Raw genomic sequence first — 21453 nt, 5'->3', positions numbered from 1 at the left:
CCCATCTTCAATATAACATATTTTGCAATCTTTGCGTTATCTGCTTCTGGGTCCAGATTATACACTGACAGAACAAACTGACCACTATGGACCCAGCAGACGGTGAACCAACCAAGGGTCTGTAATTGAACAGCATGACCAACTTTGAGGTCTTATTGAGAGCCACAAATTTCTGCCAATCAGATTGCCCAGCTCAACACCATCCTCCAGAATCTCACTGCAACACTTTCCACAAATCTGCCTCCTACCCTGGACTCAGCTAACCTGCCTCCAACCCAGCAATGCAGAGAAGTTCATGTTCTTGATCCAGAGCATTACTCAGGTGATGTATCTGGAAGATATTCATTTTATTCTGTTATTTTTTTTAATCACCCTTGCATTTATATAGCTTGAAAAATGACTATCTTAAGTTTAGGTAAGTTAAGGTAAACTCTGACCTTCTCAGTTCAAAGGTCAGTATTGTGCACGTGACAAAACCTTTTTTCTGTATCCAAGAGTATTTTTATGATAATTTTCATGGGAGAGTGTAAATTCGTTCTGCAGTCTGTTTACTTCAGGTAGCATACATTTGAGATTACTGATGTGTCGATACCTCACACTATTTTAACTTCCCAAACATCAGGTCACCGTTAACAAACAAAATGGCAGCTTGTCTTCTTTGATATTAACTAAGATATTTTAGAAAACATTAAAACTATTATATGTCATGAACTAATGCTGACAAACTGGAACTAAAAATGTACAGTACTAGTACTAGACATGTACTTGTATTCTGGATGTAATGTGACCATATCATGTGGAGATTGAACATTCACTGTTGAGCTCCACTTTTCTGAAAAAGGTCTAACACAGAACACAGGAGCTGATACACTGATGCATCACTTGGTCTTCCATGCAGATTTTCTGTTGTTGAAACATTTTGAACCAAATAAAATGAGCTGCTATTCTACTGAAAACCTTTATTAAAGTGTCTGAAGCAGAATGAGAATATCTCTGTGTATATATGATACAGTACGCTGTATAATGTTTTGTTTGTTGATATGTTTCTCTTATTATGCATGCCATCAAACTAGCTTTGCCAATGTATAATTCAATGAATTTTCTTATCAGACTAAAACAATAGTGGAAACACTTATGACATTGTAGAATAAACAGAGTAATCCATCATTCATGTAAATGCAGGTGAAATGTTATGTTTTTAGACTTGTAAAAATATGATTCTACATTACATATTTGTGCACATCTGCAGCTTTCTGTAAATACATTTTGTTTGCTTAGTGATAAGCCGATTTGATCTAAATATGTGCAAAAATCAGACGTGCACCTGCAGGGTTGGAGATCAAGTGTGAGTAAACTGTTTCTTGTTGGTCCAGACCTCCTCCTTTCCTTCACTCCTCATGTTTGGACTGTGTTTGTGGATGGAATTAGGTAGTCCCAATTAAAGTTGAGGCTGCAGTGAAGCTTAGGCCTGCAGAAGATGTTAATGCAGTCTGGTGTTTCTTTCTGCTGTTCCTGGAGCTGATGACATTTTCAGTTGTAAAAATGTGTCTCTATTGGTTTGTTATGGGTCCAAAATTCACAATTATTGTACTGTAACTTGTTTTTTTTTTTTTTTAAGTTTTGGCAACATTTTAAAATTACTCAAAGAATTACAGCAAGCCCAGGTGAGAATCACACCTCTATTTTGTTTGTTACACTTCTACATGTTGAAGTGTAACACAAAATCAAGGTTGGGTGTACTGGTGAGCAAGACACAGGATTATGACATCCTCCCACAATTTGAAATACAAGGCTCACTCTTCTATAACCAAACTATACCCCTACTTGCATGAATAGACTCTGCAGCAGGGCAATGGTTTTGTGGACACTAATCTTGTAAAGCAAGCTGGCATCTCTTTGGAGCCTCTAAATGAACATATCAGTGCTCTTAATGGCAAACTCCTGGCTCATGTTACACCTCAAACTGCTCCCTGTTCACCTTGTTCTTTCAGGAAATCACAATGAAACAGATGGTTTTGTTTGTTTGTTTGTTTTATGTTTCTGACTCTCCTGAGTGTCGCCTGGTCTTGGGTTTCTCCTGCCTCAGAATTCCTATAATTGATTGGTCAGCTGTGAAAATCATAAGCTGGAGTTCTTTCTGTCACTCATCTTGTCTCCAGTCAGCCATCCCTCCTACAGAAGGGGTTTTGGTGACTACTCTCAAGCCTCCAGACCTGACCTTGGTTCCAGCTGAGTATCCTGACCTGGGAGGTTTTTAGCAAAGGGCACTTTCTCTTCCACCACATCGGCCCTATGACCATTGAACTTCTTCCTGGAGTCTCCTGTGCTGCTGGTTGCCTGTAGAATCTAACACGACCTGAGAGACAAGCTATGGAGGTGTAAATCACAAATTTGTTTGCGGCAGGTGTAATTCGAGCTTCTTCTCCTCCCCTCTTGGTGCAGGATTCTTCTTTGTTGATAAAGATAAAACACTTTGTTCTTGTATTGATTTTTGTGGCATCAACAACATTACTGTTAAAAACAAGTACGCACTATCTTTAATCTCCTCTGCTTTTGAGCCTCTTCAGGGAGCAAAGATCTTTACCAAACTGGATCTCTACAATGCTTATCACCTGCATCAGATAAAAAAGGTGATGAGTGGAAGACGGCTTTCAACACTAAGTCACGTTGAATATTTTGTTTGCCATTTGGACTAATGTGCCATCTGTCTTCTAGGCCTTGGTGATTGATGTCACACAGGATTTTCTAAACCATTTCCTATTTGTGTACTTCAATGACATTCTGATTTTTCCCTGAAGTTTGGAGGAGCATAAGTCCCAGGTCCACCAGGTTTTACAATGTCTCTTCTCTTGGAAAACAAGTTGTTCGTTAAAGTGGAGAAATGTGAATACCATGTCACATCCTTGGCTTTTTTGGGTTACGTCATTGAAGATGGGTAGGTGAGGGTCAGAGCTTTTTAGGTTTTGCCAATTTCTACTGCTGCTTCATCAGGGGCTACACCAAAGTAGCAGCTCCACTATCTAAACTTACTTCTGAAACCCAGAGGCAGCTGTAGCTTTTGAGGACCTTAAGCAAAGATTTATTTCTGCTCCAATCCATATTCAACCAGATCCTGCCAGGCAATTTGTAGTTGATGTTAATGCTTCATAGGTTGGCGTCAGGGCAGTCCTTTTTTCAGTGTTCAACTATAGAGAAATAGCTTTATCCCTGCGCATTTTTCTCTAGGGGCTTCTTTCCTGCCGAGCAGAATTGTGATGTTGCGCATAGAAAGACTATGTTCCATTCTCGACGTTGTTGTTGAGTACCTCAACATGTTCGCTGTCTTCATCATCCTCACACTAACAGGTCAACACTTTACACATTAACATAAGATCAGGAGCTAAATATTTCACCAGGTAACAAAGTAAAGAGATCACAACACTTATCCCTACACAATATATAGTAAAGTCTTGATTTAAAGCTACACTGTATAAGTTTCTGTTGGATCCACCACCTGATTCTCTTTAAGAAGTTGTTATTTTTGCCTGGAATGTTCCACAGTACTATATTTATTTACCTTTTATTTACTAATATACAGTTATTTCTCTATAGAGACATGATTGTGTATTAGTGAAGGTGAATTATCATATCGTGATGTCTCTTCACTCTATAATGATGACAGTAGCATCTGATACTGTGAGTCTACAGTTGGTGCTGATTACTGATTACAAATGAAATATGTTTTCAAGGTGTCATTAAAACAGAAGTGACACCAATGCTGAAGTTTCCCCCACACCATATGTAATCACATCCTTCCTGTTCTGTCTGGTACAAATCACAAGAGTTTCCTTAATTTGGTTATTTGAGTTTGGTGAAGTGCTGCAGACACCATGACTTTTCTGGACACTCTGCGACAATGGGACGACGCTGTGACATGTGTGGATAAAAAGAACCTCCCAGAAGCCCTCAGGATTTTCTTGGCCATAGAAGAACCAAACTCCAAAATTTATTTTAACATCGGCTGTCTTCATCTTCTCAATAAAGATTTTGATGCTGCTGAAAAGGTACCCAAGCGTCTGCATTCATATTTGCCCTGGTTTAGTCCTGGTTTAGTCCTGGTTTAGTCCTGGTTTAGTCCTGGTTTAGTCCTGGTTTAGTCCTGGTTTAGTCCTGGTTTAGACCTGGTTTAGTCCTGGTTTAGTCCTGTATTAGGCCAGCTTTAGTCCTGGTTAAGTTCCAATTTAGTGTGAACCTAAAAAATGCAGAATTTAATTATGTACAGTCATAATTATAATATAGTTGTATGTAAATGTTTGTATACACTTTTGACTGCAGGTGATGAGGAAGGGTATTTTCAAAGTGCAAGTCACTGAAAAACAAGAAGTTGCTATTTCTCTATTACTCATGTGGAAATACTAATATTTTGAAACAAGTGTAAGTGTGTGTGCGTGTGCGTGCGCATGTGCGTGTTATATATGTTTATATATATTTTTTGCTCTTAGGCTTTTGATGGCAGCATACGCAAAGATGAACACTTGGCTGTGGCCTTCTTTCAAAGAGGAATTACCTTTTACAAAAAGGAGAGGCAAGATAAACAGTTTCACAATTGACTTGAATGACAATAAGCATGTTTTAAAGGTGCAATCTGTAACTTTTTGAAGTGGGGGTCCTGGGTCCATCACCATGATACAATGCTTTGTCTGGCATGTTCCACAGTATGCCATTAAACTCACCAAACATATAATGAATTGCAGTTTTTTTTATTGCTGAAAAACACCTTTAAATACATACATTTTTAAGGTGAGCACCTCACCTCTCCACAGATTTTATCTGTAACTTGGTCTGGTGACATCTTCTCCTTCTCTCTTTGCCAAGGCAATAAAAATCTCCATGTAGACAAGCAGAAAAGTTGCATGGTGGACCTTTAACACTTTGGAGAATGTACTTACATACAATTACTTCAAAATGATACTACTGAGTAATATTGCTAAGATGAGAGGCGATGTACTAGGAGTTACAGTGTTGTTACTACTACTGCTACTACAACTATTAAAACAACTACTGCAATAGATGTGGTCATAATAACTGTCTAATGATGTTTTTAAGGTTGGAGGAGTGTTTAGGTGACTTCACAAATGCCTATAAAGCACTTCGAGGAAACCAGCTGATCGATTACAAAGCTCTTGGTCTCAGATACAAGCTGTTTGCATGTGAGGTAGGCTACATATTTTTATGGCTGTACATATTTCTGGTGGATCTGATTAGGGGATTAGAGTGAGGCGAGCCCACTCACAATAAGATTATATCATTTTCAAACCAATTAAAACACTTGTGGTTGAAAAAAATGAAAGATATGTTTAATGCCATACTGTGTAAAATTACAGACAAAGCTATCTCCATCCAGACAAGCAGATGACACTCGCAGCCGAACACTTACATAGTGCCCCTAATGCTCAAATATACAACCATAAAGAAGCTGTTCCTTGGATATATCGTAAATCAGTGTGTGAATCCAATGTCATATTATGAGTGTTTCTGTTACCAAGGTTCTTCACAACATGGCTCTAGTTGAAGCTCATTTGGGAAATTGGAAAAATGCCCAAGAAAACCTGCAGAAGGCACTGGACTGCAAGACTGAAAGCAAACTCAACCTTATCGACAAAGCATTTCGGTCTATTCTGGTCAGTGCCCCCTGTCCACACCCCTTTATCTACAGTTACCCAGGACATTTCAGAACTAATTCAGTTTTGTGGATTCAATGTACCATGACAGACAACTCACATTTCCCCTTTATGTGTTTAATAATGAAAGTTTTGTTTAACTTACAGAAACAAAAGCTGTTCAAACTTGTGGAGTTTCCATCCAGTGAGCTTTTCAGGCCAAATAAGCACTATGTGGCAGAGTTAGAGAAGAAGGACTACCTGGGAAAAGCAAAGGTAATGCACTTAATAGACAAGTTTCATTCAAAATTCAAATCCAGACCAAAATGGGATTCAAATATATATACAGTGAATGATTTCTTTATGTTTTAGGTTGTTGCCTCAGTTGTTCCACAAGACCAGTTTTCAGGATTTGCACCATTACAACCACAGGTCATTTTCTCTAATTTACCAGTAATACTATTTAGTTGCTATAGAAAGTTGATTTAATAATAATTATAATAATCATTTCACATAGCAGTCACAATAATGAATATATCAACTTATCGTTCAATATATGACAAATATATGACAGATTGAACAATAGATTTTGGGGGTCAATATTTATTATGGGGACTTTTTCTTTGCACTAGAAGGAACATTTTGATTATTTTTCTGTACTATGATGAGATTTATGCGTATTTGTTATGCATTTTTTGCAGTTTGTGTTGTTTTGGTGTTTTTTTTGGGGGTTTTTTTTACGTTTAGAATAGTTTCTGACTTTTTGGGGAATAATTCTGCTTTATCGTTTGTTTTCAATATTATGGATAGGATGTCATTGATAAAACTAAAATCAAAATTAGCATCATAAATGAAAAAAATCACACTGGACAAACCTCGTCCCAAACAGACCTGGAGTTGTGTTTTGTTTCATTCACACGTTTAACACACAAACTCTGCATATTTAGAGTTCTTCTCTCCTCTCAAACAGAAAACACTCTGTTCCACCTTGTGATGTCATCATGTGGTAATACAGGAAGTGCTTCACTGTGTTTTTTAACTCCACACACCTTCACTAGAATCATTTGGATAATTTCAACCCTGGAATTATCAATCTACATTGAACTGAAGGTAAAAGGAGCTGTTAACATGAAAACTACAACTTCATGACATCACAAGGTGGAACAGAGCATTTTAACCTTTGGAGATGTAGACAGACTAAACATGTGAATGAAACAAAATACAACTCGAGATATGTTTTTGAGGAGGTAACAGCATTAGAACATGTCTTGAAGGTCACAAGAGTCAATTTTACGTAATATAGGACCTTTAAAGAAACCTTTTCTTTGGTATAACACTGATGTTCAAATGTATTGTGACAGCACGATGGAGAAATGATTGCTTTAACCTGTGGTGTAACAGTGGTGTGTACAGTTCCTTACACGTCCTTTTTTTGCATACTTAACTGACAGGTGCAAGACGGCCCTACGAGTCCAGAGGAGCCTGGAGTCTTCAAGTAAATCAGCTCATGCTTTTTTCTTTTCTTCCTGTAATTTCTGTACAATACATGAAGTGAACAATGTATCTATTTATCAATTTATATATTTGATCTATCTCTCTACCTATTTGTCTGTCTGTCTGTCTATTTATGTGTTCATTTTAGAGCTTTAGAAGGAAAAGCTCACATAGTTTTATTCGAGTTATTTCCTGAGACTAGTGACGAGTTGGCAGTAGTGCCTGGAAATATTGTGTTCGTACTTCAGAAGGGAGCTGACAACTGGGCTACTGTTATTTTCAATGGGAGAGTAAGATCATATAATTAACCTTGAAATGAAATATGAATTATTTAGACTTCCTATTCTATTAAAAACTGTGTATATCGCAGAAGGGGCTTGTTCCTTACAATTATCTGCAGCCACTGGATTTTTCACCCACTTCTAAAAGACCTGAGGTAAAATTTTTCTGCCAACACATTAAAAAGGCCCATATTACACTATTTTATGATCTCTGTTCTAATGTTGTTTCCTCATCACAAACAGACTTGGCGTTGTATTCTGTTTCATTCACACATGTTTAACACACAAACACACCCTGTATATTTAGGCTGAGTTCTTTCCTCAAACACCTTATGATGTCATGTGGTAATACAGGAAGTGCTCCACTGTGTTTTTAAACTTGAGATACCTTCACTAGAATCATTTGGATTATTTCATCTCTGAAATTTCTAATCTCTATTGAAGAAAAGGTAAAAGGAACCGTTCATTCGAAAACTATCGCTTCATGACATCACAAGGTGGAACAGAGCATTTTAAGCTTTGGAGATGTAGAAGGACTAATAATAAAGTGTGAATGAAACAAAACACAACTCCAGGTCTGTTTTTGAGGATAAAGCAACATTAAAACATGTCTTAAAGCTCACAAGAGTCAATTTTGTGTAATATGGGACCTTTAAAAACTATAGCATGTTTTGTTGTATTTGAGTAGCTAAAATGACAACTTCACTATAACAGGGAATAGATACACCTCCAACACGGGAACCACCAATGCGACCTAAAAGAAAAGGTTGGTAATTGCTGTATTTTGGTGCATATTTATATACATACACACACTTATGGTTTCTATTTAGGCGATCAAACTTCTGTTGTGGAAAGTGGAGCTGATCAAAACAAAAAGGTATTCAAATATTCTTCAAATTCTGACTAACTGTAAAAAATATTACATCTAAAATAATGGCGTTAACTTCTGCTCATTCCCAGGACACAGACAATACCTGTGTTATCAAAATCCACTTCACTTTTACCTTTGCGATCTCACTACCGTTGGGCTCCTCTTATGAAGTACTCATCGACAAAATAGGAAAGAAGCTGAAACTTGAAGCAACATCGTTAATCTTGAGGTAAAAATGAACCTATGACTAGAATGTGTATTGGAAAATGTAATAATTTTGAGTATGTTGGTGAAACTGCATTGAATGATTCATGAGGAGAGTTACATTTTGTCTGTATGCTCTGATTACACATATATTATTAAATACTGGTTCATACAGGTCCCATTATACCAACAATAAACCAGCTCCCTGCATATAAACAGCATCAATCAACCCATTATTTGGAAATAGTCAAGTCTCATAATGTGACGTGTTGGTCCTGTTTTATAATCTTACAATGTCTCACTAATAAATAATATATTTTTGTTTCTTTTTTAGTTTAACCCGAGAGGAGACAGGAGAGAGTGTAATCAATGCAAAAACAGACATGAAAAGTGTGTGGAACAGAGCCAAAGATGGCCGCCTCACTATGTGGTGTAAAGTCTATGAGGTGAACAAATTATATGCCCTATCCATTTATATGTTAAACACATGGGAAACATTCAGGTTGTTGTAATAATGTTTTTATACTGGCCATTCTAGCCTCAAGAACCACAGATTTCCTTCATCGCTCTTCACACTTATGAGTCCTCAAATCCAGAAGATCTTAGTTTTCAAGAAGGAGACAAGATCCTTTTACTCTCTAGAAGTAGGAAAATTCATCTTGACCTTTAGAGTCAGTATTGTATAATTAATATTATAAAAATTAACAGGCTTTTTCCCTTCTCTTTTTAGTTAACCAGGATTGGCTCGAGGGTCAGTGTGGTGAAAAGACAGGCATATTTCCAGCTTCTTTTGTTGAGGAGCTACCCGTCAATGGGCAGTGACTGAAGGCTTTTCAAGCTTTCCAAGTTTCATTTGAATGTTTATATTTATATGAAAAAGTGAGTGAGTAAATAAATAAAATGTTTAATAAAATATATTAAATAATGAGACAAATCTTTTACATTTAGTGAATATGCTTTAATAAAATCTTGTGTGAATACATGTACACACTCAAACTTGACTATTTGTATTGACAATAAATTATATATCTGTGCTAAACAGTGCATGTGCATTATTTGTTTAGGCAAAGTAGTGATGTTGGACCAGAACAGAGGACTTAAGATGTCCCCTCTTCCTCATAGGCGATTGCAATCCCTCTCCTCCCTTCCACTGCTTTTACCACTGGTGTCTCTCCTAACTTCTTCTCCAAACCCTGCCAGCTGCGCCCAGACAAAAAGGATGCTATAAAAGAAAAAGAACAAAAGATTTTATGTTATTAGAACTTTGACTGGAGCGTTAGAATTTCAAAACACTTTATAATCTTAAGTCTTATTGAGAATATTCGGAGTTGGACTTAATCTACACGAAAAATGACTTGGACAATAATAGTCCTAAAAGGAGATGGAAAAGTTAGATGAATAAAATAAAAACTATGAAAAAACTTAAAAGCTATTCATAGTCCCCTCTGTGGGCAAAAATGGGGAGTGGTGCATGTTAAGAGTGGTTAAACTGACTGTGTACTTTGATTCTCTTGTGGTTCTTGTACTTTGTGTTGCAAAACTAAAATTTCCCTATTATGGAGAAATAAAAGTTTGCTTATCTTTAATAATGAAATAACGAATTTCAGTCAAATGTTCTTTTCTCTCTTACCTGCAGAGTTTGTGTTGGCTACTGTCATGGTCTGATTCCTGAGGACCAAAGAGGAGCTTTCTGATGCCTGGTCCGATTCAGGGTCTAAACACTGTTGTCTCAAATCACCAGAAATCAAGGAAACATCTGCTTCAGAGAAATCCTGCAGCTCAGCCAAAGGAACATGGCTTTGTCCTCCTAAATAATAAAGACGATTAGATCACACAAGAGGATGAGTAGAATAAGACTGCACGACATTATGGACTATAACTGCATACCATATTGTGACAGTAATAACTTTATTGCAAAGCAAGATATTATTTAAAAAATGTGTCACTAAAGTGGTTTTAACACTTTCACACACTCTGCATCCTCTGTAATCAATTCTACTACAATTTCACACAAACTGTGCAGAGCAATAAGTAACTTTTCTGGTGCAGGGTCAGCCACCTGCTTGAGATGTCATTGCTTTATCTGGAATATTCCAGAGTATGGCCTTAAAGTTATCTATCTCAATGGAGACAGCAGGTGACAACACTAAGCCAAGTTACAGGTCAGATCTGTAGAGAGGCGAGTCCACTCACAGCAGTGTTTGGTATTTATCAATGTCAAGGTATTTTAAGGAAATAATACCAATCATTTGTTAAGTAAAAGATGTGTGTTTAATGCCATACTGTGGAATATTCCAAGCAAACCAATAACATCTCTTCTGAGACTAGCCGTTGATTGTCCAACAGAAAAGCTACAGAGTGCACCTTTAAGGTATTAGATTTTAAGTAAAATTGATGTATCAAAAAGTATATTAAAATATTATTATTATGGCAAATATTATTGTTATGTAAAACAGTTTTTCTCATATTGTGCAGCCTGAAATTGTAAGTCATGCCATCGCTGTCCTGACAAATTTACCACAGATTGTCCAGTCGATAAAAATACATAATTAAACATTCAAAACAAACCTGGCAGCAGATGTCTGAAGTCAGTCACATACTCTTCAGACCATTCCCTCTTTGGATTACAGGCCACCTCCATCTCAAAAGGTGTTACTATGGGTTTATAAAACTCACTCGAATCCAGCAAGGAGTTTTCAGGACATGCAATCAACACAAAAATGTCTATTTCCAGAAAGTTTGCTAGTTTTGGAACGTTGAGCTTCCCCATTGCAAACATATAGCATTTCTTCCCTGCTTTGTGGATAGCTTCTTTTAGCTGGGGTATTATAGACAGGTAGTCCGCCACTCCTAATGTCCCAACTAGTATACCAACTACTCCAGCATCTTTGGCTCTTTCTATAGCATAATATCTCTTCATCAAAGCGCGGTTAATTTTGACTGATTCTGTCCTTCCTGTGCCAGTGCTGGGGTCAAAGGAGCAAAATGTGCACCTATTCCAAGTCATCATGAAGTTTGTCAGTGTTGCCCCCTCCTGGCCAATGTAGAATATACTGTACTCCTTGACGCTTAGTTCACTTTTTAGGGAAAATAGTCTTCCAAACTTATAAACAAACTGGTTGTTTTCTTGGTCAGAAGAAATACTTTCTCTGCATTTAACATGGGTGTGGCTGTAGCACGTCTCCCCCTCACACACCAGCTCAGAGATGATGAGGTTTGGGTATTCTGTTTCTAGGGCTGTCCGAAGATCACCTGGAATAATTGAAAAAATAAGTTTAAGGTAAATACAATAATGTTAAAAGTACAGATGCAACATTAATCGCAAACAAGTCACAATTTGAATAGACGCTATTAGTAAATTGCAAAGGCTGCAATTTTTGAAGTAACATAATTTCCTCCATAAACAATAAAATATCCTGTTTTATTCTGCATAAAAAACTGCTAAGCCTATAGTTCAGATCTGTACAAACACAGTCTGAAATGTGATTCTTGTAATGAATCAAATCTCAATCGTAATGTCTGTCAGAAAAATCATAATTCGATTTTTTTTTGCCCAAATAGTTCAGCCCTAGTTAAAAGTCATAATAACATTACAATAAAGCTACATTTACATTACTTTCTCAAATATTTATATCTGCTATGAGAGAAACTGTGTCTGCAAAATAACTGAAATTAGAACTTTATTGGAAGTTCATCTATTGTATTTCCTTATTCTTCTTTTATAATTCCTTTTTGTAGAACCAATGACTATTAAAGAGACTAGCTGTATTTCCTCTTAATGTTAAATATAAGACAGTTTCAATCTACAAGACTATAAGAATTCATTTTCTACTGTACGGATACCAGGCTGTAAACATGGCTGTAAATACCTGTAAACGCATAAGTGTGTTAGGTTAATATGTTATCTATGTTTTCCATGCCTTAAAGCAGCAATTTATTTTAATTTCACTGCCAAATGTGCAACTTGAAATAAAATCTACTATTGTATTGTGTTCGAACAGAGCTCTTTTTATAATATCATAGAAAGACTCTTGAACTCTTTATTTTATATTAACTGCTTTAAAAACAACTTGAATATGTAAATTGTCAAGCAAAATAATAAATGTGATTAATTCTTACTACAACATAATTTTTACAGTGTTATGTTGCCTTAGTCTGACATTAATAATGATTTTATATATAGTATTGTTTCTTACCAATGGCATGGACATAGTTGACGTCATACAGGAGGATGATGTGACTTTGTGAATCGGGGTAGAGCTCTTTAAACACGGTCACACACTTTTCCACGTTGATGGGTCGTTTCTCAAAGACATACATCAGTGGAAGCCTTTTGGATGGACTGAGACACGAGCTGCCATAGTGAACTATGCAGTCTGCAGCTACGTGTTCTGCAGCAACCTCATCCACACAGCAGCTGATCAGGATGAGAAAAATAAATGAGCTCATTCAATTATGCATTTGGTTTAGACCTTCAAACATTATTAATAACTCATTATGAATTCATTACTGTAGCCAGAGCTGCTCTGGGATAGCAAGGCTGATAATCTGCACTTTTGGTTCTTCCGACCTCCACCAACAATCACATCCTCACCACATTCATACGTATGCAAGAAGGTGTCTTGCAAAAGACACCAAATTAGGTGACAACTATAAGTGATCAGACATAATGGGCATTCTCAGTGTGTTATGCTCCCCTTATAAAATATTATCTATACATTATCAGTAAGTTAATATTACATAAGCCAACCTTACCTGCCATAGGATGTGTCTCCCAAAATGTAGACCTTGGCTTTGGTGTTTCTCTCAATATCAGCTGCAACAGCAACTGAATCCACCAATAAATTATCAGGAAACTGGAGGGCAACCTGTGAATATTAAGAAAATAATAGATTAGTCTAGACTAGAGACACATTGAATTCAATCATCCATCTATATGTACTTTAAAAAAAACATCACTACCATAACAGTACATGAGCTTGCAATAGTTTGTAATGTAAATGGACAGAAGTAATACGCCAGATGCTGATTCTGAACACTTTCATATGACTGGCGTAAGGAAATCAAACCATGGTAGTGGTATGTTTTATGTCAAATAAATAGAATTGTGTTTATAGTTATTATTTATCAGTATAAAACATATGGGCATATACCTTATATCCACACACCAACAATATGCAACATTTTTTATACAATTTCACATTTATAATTATTATTACAATATTGTGTGACTAGAATGGCAACCAAGGAAGTAGACATTTGAAAGTCAGTCTACACAGTTGGTTACATCATGGCACCTGTCCATAACCAGCCAACTGAGTGTGGGCCCATGTTGTAAACTGTATCATACCTTTTTATAGCTGTGCTTGATAATGAAGTCACACGTCTCACTGATTTGATAAAACTCTCGTAGTTTGTCCGGAGAAGTGGCGATGTTCAGAGGCACGTCTATAAGGCGCTGGATCACGTCCTCAGAGCTGGTGCTGAAGGGGTCAGCCATGGTCCCCCAAGACACTCTGAAAAGGAAAAGACAATGTGAACGTGTGCATAAGACTAGCATTTGATAAAGACTCATTGGCCACTAACTAGTCATAGTAAAAAAACATCTATCTTTTTGCATTTGTAATGTAAGGTCTAACAGTTATAAGATAAGAAACTGCTTTATTGATTACACAGTGGAAACAATACATTACAGAGAGCAAGAGGAATCACAATCAAAGTATTCAGACGTTTACAGGGGCTAGCAGTAGGATTTTTCTTAATGTCTCAAAATTACGGGACATTTATTATTTTGACCGTGGTGTAGTTAAATTATTTGCGAATTAATAAATATACACAAGGGATTTCTTTATTATTCTATAGATGTCTAATAGCCTATTGCTCGCTGATAACATGAGAAATAAACGTTCGATCAATCATTTACCTTGGTTCACAGGTGAAATGTTCTTTTATGTTGACATTTCAAGCTCGAAAAATGTTTAAGATGGCTCGTAATGGCTAAAATGTGATAAACTACACGACACAGTAACACACGTGTGGACAAAATAGAACTACAGAAAAAGCTGATGGAAAGACTTCCGGTTTAAGATGCATCATGTCCTTTCAAAATAAACCACTTCCTGTCTTGGCAGTCTATCGCCATCGCGTGGTATGACAGTGCAATAGCTTTCAATGTCTGGATTAAATAGTTGATTATAGAACAGATACATTATGTTCTTTTTCTTTATAAGAGCTTTTATTTAAGGAAATTATCCAGAACATTGACTAGTGAGCAATTATTAAAAAAAAACAAAAAACAAAACACAAACAAACAAAAATACATTGTTCAAACTTCAATCATTGTGCGATAAAGCCGAGGTAATAAAGAACTTGCAGTCCAAATTCTATTATTTATGTACAATCCCAAATGGGCTTTTGTACATATTTACCTTTTAGTCAACTATATTATATTTATTTCTGGACAATAATAATTTTAGTGGTTCCTCCATTTTTAGCAACTAAACTTTGCTCAAAAGTTGGGAATTTTAGCTGTTTGGTCCTTTAAACAGTTCCCTAAACTTCAAGAGTGCATGTCTTCAAATGTAAGGTTATGCAAGGCTACAGGTACAATGTGTAATATTGGGATCAAAAGTGGGTCAGTTCAAGTCAGTCATTTTCAGACGCAGGTTGCAAAATTGTGAGAAAATGAAAAGAAAACTAGGAATTATCACTTGGCTATTTAGCAAAACAAGAAAAAATACATTATCCGAAAAGGTTGCCCACTTTTAAAACGTGTATGGCAAACCAAGCATAACACGTTTATAAACCAGAAAAAGAAGCAAGACAAACAATTACAAAACCAAGAATGCGTAAAGGTGCAGTATGTAACTTTGAGTGAGGGTCTGCACCTGCTTTTGCCATGGACATCCACAGCATGGCATTAACCTTATCTATCTCCATGGAGACAAGCAGGGCAACTTACAGGTCAGATCTAAGAAGAGAGAGACAACCCTGTTCACAGTAATGATGTTGTTTTTCCAGGGTATTTTTTAGCAGTAAGAACATTGAATAAATGCCATACTGTGGAACATTCAAAGCAAAGCAATAACATCTACATTTCCACCAGAAGAGAAATATAATGCCTCTTCAAGTAACCTTCTGTCTGCCCCAATGAAAAAAAACAAAACAATAAAACTTGTGCATTGATATAGTCGGATTATTTGTATAGCCCGAAGTGCATTTTTAAGTGATCAGTGCTTCAAGTAATACACATTTTACATCCAAATACGATAGAAACCCAGAACCACAGTCAGACAGGTGAATATTGATCCTAGATGGGACAAAACAGTGCATTAGTTATAGTTCAGTTATTAGAATATGGGGGGAAAATTTAATGAATTATTTTTGTATTGACAAACCTGCCAGGTATTTGATAGTGTCTAATTTATGGGACTCCAACATTGTTTTTAACCCGGCAACTTCAGTGTCAATCTTCATATTGGTTTGAGTGAGGTGGCGCTCATGTTCAGCCGTCTGCAAAAACACTTAAATTATGAATGAATTTGATCTAAAATTGTTACTTAATTGCAGAGGGGGTATTTCACTGTTAACACATTTAGATCATCATGTAGCTTTTATTGTTTTAAAAATGCCACTTCTTCAGAGCCCCCTTCAAGCTTGTCTTGGTAACCGTACAAAGGTTCAAACAGGGCCCAGCAGAGATCGCAAAATTACTGAAACATACACGGATGACATCTAAAACCTCTTCAGACATGGGCAATGGTAACATTTTTATGAAGCGCTTATGTAGCGCTTTCCATGTTCAAGACACTCAAAGCACTTTACATCAAGGAACCACTCACCCATTCACACACATTCATACACCAGTGCACGCAGACACTGGATGAACACTTTACCAACTGAGCCCACATGTTTGGCATCAAAACATGATGACGGAACAATGTTATAACATGGTAGAAAACTCCAAAATGTTGATTTGCACAACACCCCCTCTTTAAACAATGTAAAACAGAGAGAAATACCAACCATTTCCATTATTTCTGTTCGCGTTTCCAAGAGCTTCTTCCCATGTTCTGCTTTCTGTAAATCAATAGAAAAAGTCATGCATAATATTTAAAGGGCTGAACTCTTTTTGTCTTTTTTAGTTAACACTCACCAATTCCTTTACTCTACTTTTCTCCAAATTCATGTCCAAAAGATTGTCAGAGCGGAGTTTGTTCATAATATCCTGCAACACACAAATATATTTTATTGTCAATATGATCAGTCCTGATCTACATCTATCTGTATTTAATTCACCATTTAACATGCATGCTCTAGTTATTGTTATTTATGTGTCTTTAAAGTATATTTTATTATTATCTTAAATATTAAAGCAACAGTATGAAACTTTCTATAGGTAGCACATACTTCTAACAATACTTCAGAACATTCTCCATGGAGACAGGTAAGTTTTATGCCATAGGCATAGAACGATATTGAAACTTGGTGTCACGATTATCATGGCCAAAATAATTGTGATCAATGATTATATAACGATAATGATTAAAGTAGCTGATGTGAATCATAATTTGAATATTATGAATAGATTCTATATTTAAACAACTGTTATAGTAGTGTACTTAGTCTTAAGTGACAGCAACAATGATTTAGAAGAGACCATCAGTGAGAAGTAGTTTTTTTTCTGGTGATATAATGACAATTATCTTTGTTGATGATTATCACGATTATATAAAATGTCCCACAAACGATTATTGTCGACACTTCATCACAACAAACCGTATTATTGTTTATTGTCCCATCCCTAACTGAGGAATATTTTAATCATAGAAAAAGATTCCCATGTAAACTAGTAGGTCGCTCATGGCCCTCATCCAGGCCACATAAGAGTGACATTTGTAGAGATGCAAACCCACTCAGAGTATGGACACATGTTTTCTAAATAGTTATATACTGGGATTTTAATCAATATCAAATCCAAACAAACATCTCTTATAAGGCTTAGTCTATTGCATTCACACATTTGTACTCAGGGTTATGTGATTTGAACAGAAAAGACTTACTGCCAACTGGATTTTAAGCTGCAATAACTGGATTTTCAATTTCTGTGGGAACATACAATATTATATTATTTTTATATATATATATATATATATATATATATATATATGCATATATTTTTGACTTTTTACCTCATTTTCTGCCAATAATGTTGAAAACTCGCTCTTTTCCAGGATGATCATGTCCTTCTTAACAGCTGCAATTTGAGACATGACTCGCTGCAACATGATCTCCTGCCAAAATGACCGGAATATTAGAACATTTAACAAAATAAAATATGTAAATGATTTTTAAATCATGACTTTTAAATTTTAAATTTAAATAAACACACGCATTCAGTGTTCACCTGTTGCACTTTGGTCACCATGTCTGAATAAATCACATCCATATTGGAGCTTGTCATTTGGACCAATACGTTGACTATGACTTCAGCCTGCTCGATCCTGAAACCTTAGGAAGAAAACAACAATGGCCATTGGAAAAAATCTGAAATTATAATAAGAGAATTAGTATAGAAATGCACCGTTGTTTTCCAGGAGTCGAACCACTGCATGAGTGTCAAAAAACAGCTTTCTTCCTTCCCTCTTGGGCACATCTGGACTTAAATTATAATGTATTGTTTGGGTGGTTGATGAAGAATACTCTGGAAAGACAAGAACTGCTAGTAATCAGATTAGCATAACAAACCAGAGTCTAGGGTGATCAAAAGTATTGAAAATCTGATACTAATCAATATTAAAATTACTATTGAAACTAGATACTCATTTGACCAGGTATCGATACTAAAAAATCCATATTTACAGGACAGAAATGAACCAATCCTGATCATCTTTTGAATGATCTTGAGCCGTATGAGAAGTATCAGACACATAGACTAGTATACACCATGGACCACTATGAACCTACTGGACACTGAGGGAGTACACAGATATAAGACATATGGGAATATAAAAAAAAAAAAAAGTGTTACTATTTATTGTTGAAAATCACAATCTATTGTCTAAAGAAAGAGGGTTTTTATTATCATGGTATCAGAATCAGTATTGAGTCCATTCCTTAATATCAAAATGGAGTTTGAAATATTAGTATTGTGACAACACTATGAGGGTCACATGTATTCTGAAACTGCATTTAGCTTAAAGGCAAAATGTTAAAGACAAAACAAAGCACAAAAGCTCTGGAAAACTGGGACACCCTGTGGAGCATTTTGTAAACATTATCAGATCCTGAGGGAGTGCATTTACATAGAAACATGATGGTCACAGGGAATGGAAGATTGTATAGAAGACAGGTCCAGTAGATGTTTAAGGTAACAATAATAATTTGTTCTTATGACTAGGTATTCAGTTACAATACAGATTCCGATACTATAGACTTAAGTATCTGCTGATATCAACTGATACCAGTGCAGAGACTCATAATAGCATTTATATTCTTTAAACAAAAATAAAGCAAGGCACAACCGACTGTAAGGTTGCGACTCTTCACATTATTAGTATCATTGATAATAACAACGTGGGAGAAGCACTATTTTTTGTCATGCAGAAATAAAACTACACTATTTACAGCCTAAATAAAGCATGAAAGCAGACTTAATTCATAATGAATACATACTTTATTCAGAATGGCTCAGGCTTAGTAATTACAATGCGATATATTGATGATGAAAATGTAGACGATAAATGATAATATTGAAACAAATTTATGACACTGACACAATAACCCTAAAGTAGGATTATCCCCAAAAAACTACTCTAAATGAGCAACATTGTTAATAAACATTACCTGCAATAAACTAATATCAGAATCAAACACTTGTGTAGGTAGTTTGCATCGACACCACGACTAATGGCAGTAATTATTCTGCTCTCTATACCTCAAATCTTATCATAGTACAGAAAAATAACAAAAGACTCCCATACAGTACCAAGTCCCCATGATAAATATTGATATATTACACTTAATAAATCATTGAATTATTCTTTCCATTTGATCATTATGAATAAAGTCATCATGCTTTATTACGACTAATGTATTTTCCGGACTATTTATCGCTCTGGAGTATAAGTCGCACCGTGAAAAAATGCATAATAATGAAGAAAAAAACATATATAAGTCGCACTGGACTATAAGTCACATTTTGGGGGGAATTTATTTTACAAAATCCGAGACCAAGAACAGACATTTTATCTTTAAAGGCAAGTTATAATAATAACAATAAAATAGAGAACAACTGGCTGAATATCAGTACAGCACGCTAACCTAACACAGACAACTAACTGAATACGTGTCTGGTTTGTTAATGTGAGATGTTAACAGTTAATCAGATAGGCTGCGCTAACGTAAAAAATGTGGCTGGTCCACAAACACAAGAGACACGAGAGTTGTTTTCACTGATGTTTACTGTGGTCTTACTTCTTCATCACAGTTCACACCATAGAACGAGCAAACACATCAAATATAACGCAAGCTCTGGCTCATTTCACATATTCACACAAAACTGTAAATGAATGCATGGAAAATATACACACCACTTTGGCCTTTGAGTTTTTTACTTTTCAATTGTTTCTTAAATAGTGCTCTGTCAGATAAGACTTCACATTAATGTAAAAGGCTGAACCTGACAACTAAACTTATGATAAACTAAACATTTACATCTACATTTGTTCCAAATGAAAAATTATCACCTTTATGGTCTTATGAATGAAGGGGAAATAAATAAGGGGAAATTTAATATGAACATTATAAAAGAAAACGAGTCAAGTAAATTTTCTTACAGGTATTACAAACACAACAGCGCCATCTAGTGGTCAAATAAGTGAACTGTAACGTATTACTGTATTACTTTTTATTTTATTTTAATGATTGAAAAACATCAGTGGTGGAAGAAGTACTCAGTTTTTTCAGATCTAATAAAGCTTCAAATGTTTGTGCTGAATTTTGTTCAATGGAAAAAAAAATTTCTAGCTGTTTTTCTTTGTATATTTTTGTTTGCTCAAACTACAAATGTTTTAAAAATAAACCCTTTTCAGCAGGTCTCAATTATAAAAATACTTTTACTTTTCAATCCAGTTAAAACATGTAGTGGAGTAGAAAGTACAGATACTGCTCCTTAAGTACAGTACTTTACTACTTATGCTTGGTCACATACATTTGGTCCACATGTTACGATCTGAACAGTCTACATCAGCACGAAGATTTACTGTGACATTTAGAGACAAAATGACCTCTGTCCCGCTGTGTCCCGCCTGTCATGTCTCTCATGACTTTATGCAGTCATCACATGCTCCATTTGACACTTTTACACTTCAGACATTACCTCTGGTGGACTTCCGCCGGGTCAGTCCAGACAGACGCCTCACAGCTCCGTCAGATCGTGTTTGTGTCTTCAAAACGTTAAAAAGTGCTTTAAAAACGTGTCCAAAGTGTGGATCACATGGTGTCAAAGATGAGAGAGCGCGCGACGAGAGCTTTGACACAAACTCTACTCTGTGTGGACGACAAACTGGATCATACAACTTACACTGAGGCGTAGTGATTAAATATCTAAGTTGTGACGTCATTTTGGCCCACATTGTCAAACTAAAATGCCCATATGAGCTAAACTTGTGAAGTGAAAGTTAACTGCACTTTGCCATTGCTGCCTCACCTTTCCCTTGTGTTTTACAAAGCGCTATCAAGTTACAGGAATTAGTGAAACAAAACAAACCTCTCCACATCCGGTTGTTCCTTTCAATATAAAATGGCTACATTATTATAGGCCTACCGTAGGTTTGCCACATTTATCCACCTCTGAAAACAAGCAATGGAGACATAGACTTTTGGCAGGCAAATGAGAATCAAAACAAAGAGCTCCCAGCCAATACAAATCAAACTGTCCATCAGTAGCCGACCAACAGATCTA

General features: G+C 36.0%; 3 protein-coding genes across 3 annotated transcripts; 1 reads left to right on the top strand and 2 right to left on the bottom strand.

Moving 5' to 3' along the window:
• Positions 1-3793: 3793 nt before the first annotated feature.
• Positions 3794-9370, top strand: ncf2 (neutrophil cytosolic factor 2). Its single transcript, XM_033985479.2, has 15 exons — positions 3794-4043; positions 4482-4564; positions 5086-5194; positions 5526-5660; positions 5808-5915; positions 6012-6071; positions 7091-7134; positions 7282-7423; positions 7504-7569; positions 8129-8180; positions 8245-8291; positions 8375-8514; positions 8824-8935; positions 9028-9133; positions 9220-9370. The coding sequence occupies exons 1-15, from the start codon at positions 3870-3872 to the stop codon at positions 9309-9311; spliced, it is 1470 nt and encodes a 489-aa protein (XP_033841370.1). The 5' UTR covers positions 3794-3869; the 3' UTR covers positions 9312-9370.
• Positions 9371-9428: 58 nt separating this feature from the next.
• On the bottom strand, positions 9429-14558 carry dph2 (diphthamide biosynthesis 2). The gene is made up of 7 exons (XM_033985478.2): positions 14413-14558; positions 13840-14005; positions 13245-13357; positions 12686-12906; positions 11058-11741; positions 10120-10296; positions 9429-9711 (listed from the first exon to the last, which is right to left on the bottom strand). Exons 2-7 carry the CDS (start codon positions 13987-13989, stop codon positions 9587-9589), a joined length of 1470 nt encoding a protein of 489 aa, XP_033841369.1. The 5' UTR covers positions 13990-14005; positions 14413-14558; the 3' UTR covers positions 9429-9586.
• mcur1 (mitochondrial calcium uniporter regulator 1) lies at positions 14529-21221 on the bottom strand. Its single transcript, XM_033985473.2, has 9 exons — positions 20869-21221; positions 18073-18192; positions 17896-17999; positions 17681-17782; positions 17552-17593; positions 16645-16716; positions 16515-16568; positions 15887-16001; positions 14529-15798 (listed from the first exon to the last, which is right to left on the bottom strand). Exons 1-9 carry the CDS (start codon positions 21122-21124, stop codon positions 15743-15745), a joined length of 921 nt encoding a protein of 306 aa, XP_033841364.1. The 5' UTR covers positions 21125-21221; the 3' UTR covers positions 14529-15742.
• Positions 21222-21453: the final 232 nt, after the last annotated feature.

This window comes from Periophthalmus magnuspinnatus, chromosome 20 (assembly GCF_009829125.3).
Source record: "Periophthalmus magnuspinnatus isolate fPerMag1 chromosome 20, fPerMag1.2.pri, whole genome shotgun sequence".
NCBI lineage: Eukaryota > Metazoa > Chordata > Actinopteri > Gobiiformes > Gobiidae > Periophthalmus > Periophthalmus magnuspinnatus.
This window is presented reverse-complemented; position numbering and strand designations above follow the sequence as displayed.

Bases quoted from the DNA above. Each gene is read 5' to 3' on its own strand.
- ncf2 (XM_033985479.2), top strand. From the start codon at position 3,870: ATGACTTTTCTGGACACTCTGCGACAATGGGACGACGCTGTGACATGT. The intron at 5,916-6,011 runs GTAATGCACTTA...TTTATGTTTTAG, and splicing joins ACTACCTGGGAAAAGCAAAG to GTTGTTGCCTCAGTTGTTCC. The intron at 8,515-8,823 runs GTAAAAATGAAC...TTTCTTTTTTAG, and splicing joins GCAACATCGTTAATCTTGAG to TTTAACCCGAGAGGAGACAG.
- dph2 (XM_033985478.2), bottom strand. From the start codon at position 13,989: ATGGCTGACCCCTTCAGCACCAGCTCTGAGGACGTGATCCAGCGCCTT. The intron at 11,742-12,685 runs GTAAGAAACAAT...CAATTATTCCAG, and splicing joins CAACTATGTCCATGCCATTG to GTGATCTTCGGACAGCCCTA. The intron at 10,297-11,057 runs GTTTGTTTTGAA...TTTATTATTTAG, and splicing joins CTTCAGACATCTGCTGCCAG to GAGGACAAAGCCATGTTCCT.
- mcur1 (XM_033985473.2), bottom strand. From the start codon at position 21,124: ATGTGGGCCAAAATGACGTCACAACTTAGATATTTAATCACTACGCCT. The intron at 18,000-18,072 runs GTGCATTTCTAT...TTTCTTCCTAAG, and splicing joins TCGACTCCTGGAAAACAACG to GTTTCAGGATCGAGCAGGCT. The intron at 17,783-17,895 runs GTGAACACTGAA...TCATTTTGGCAG, and splicing joins TGGTGACCAAAGTGCAACAG to GAGATCATGTTGCAGCGAGT.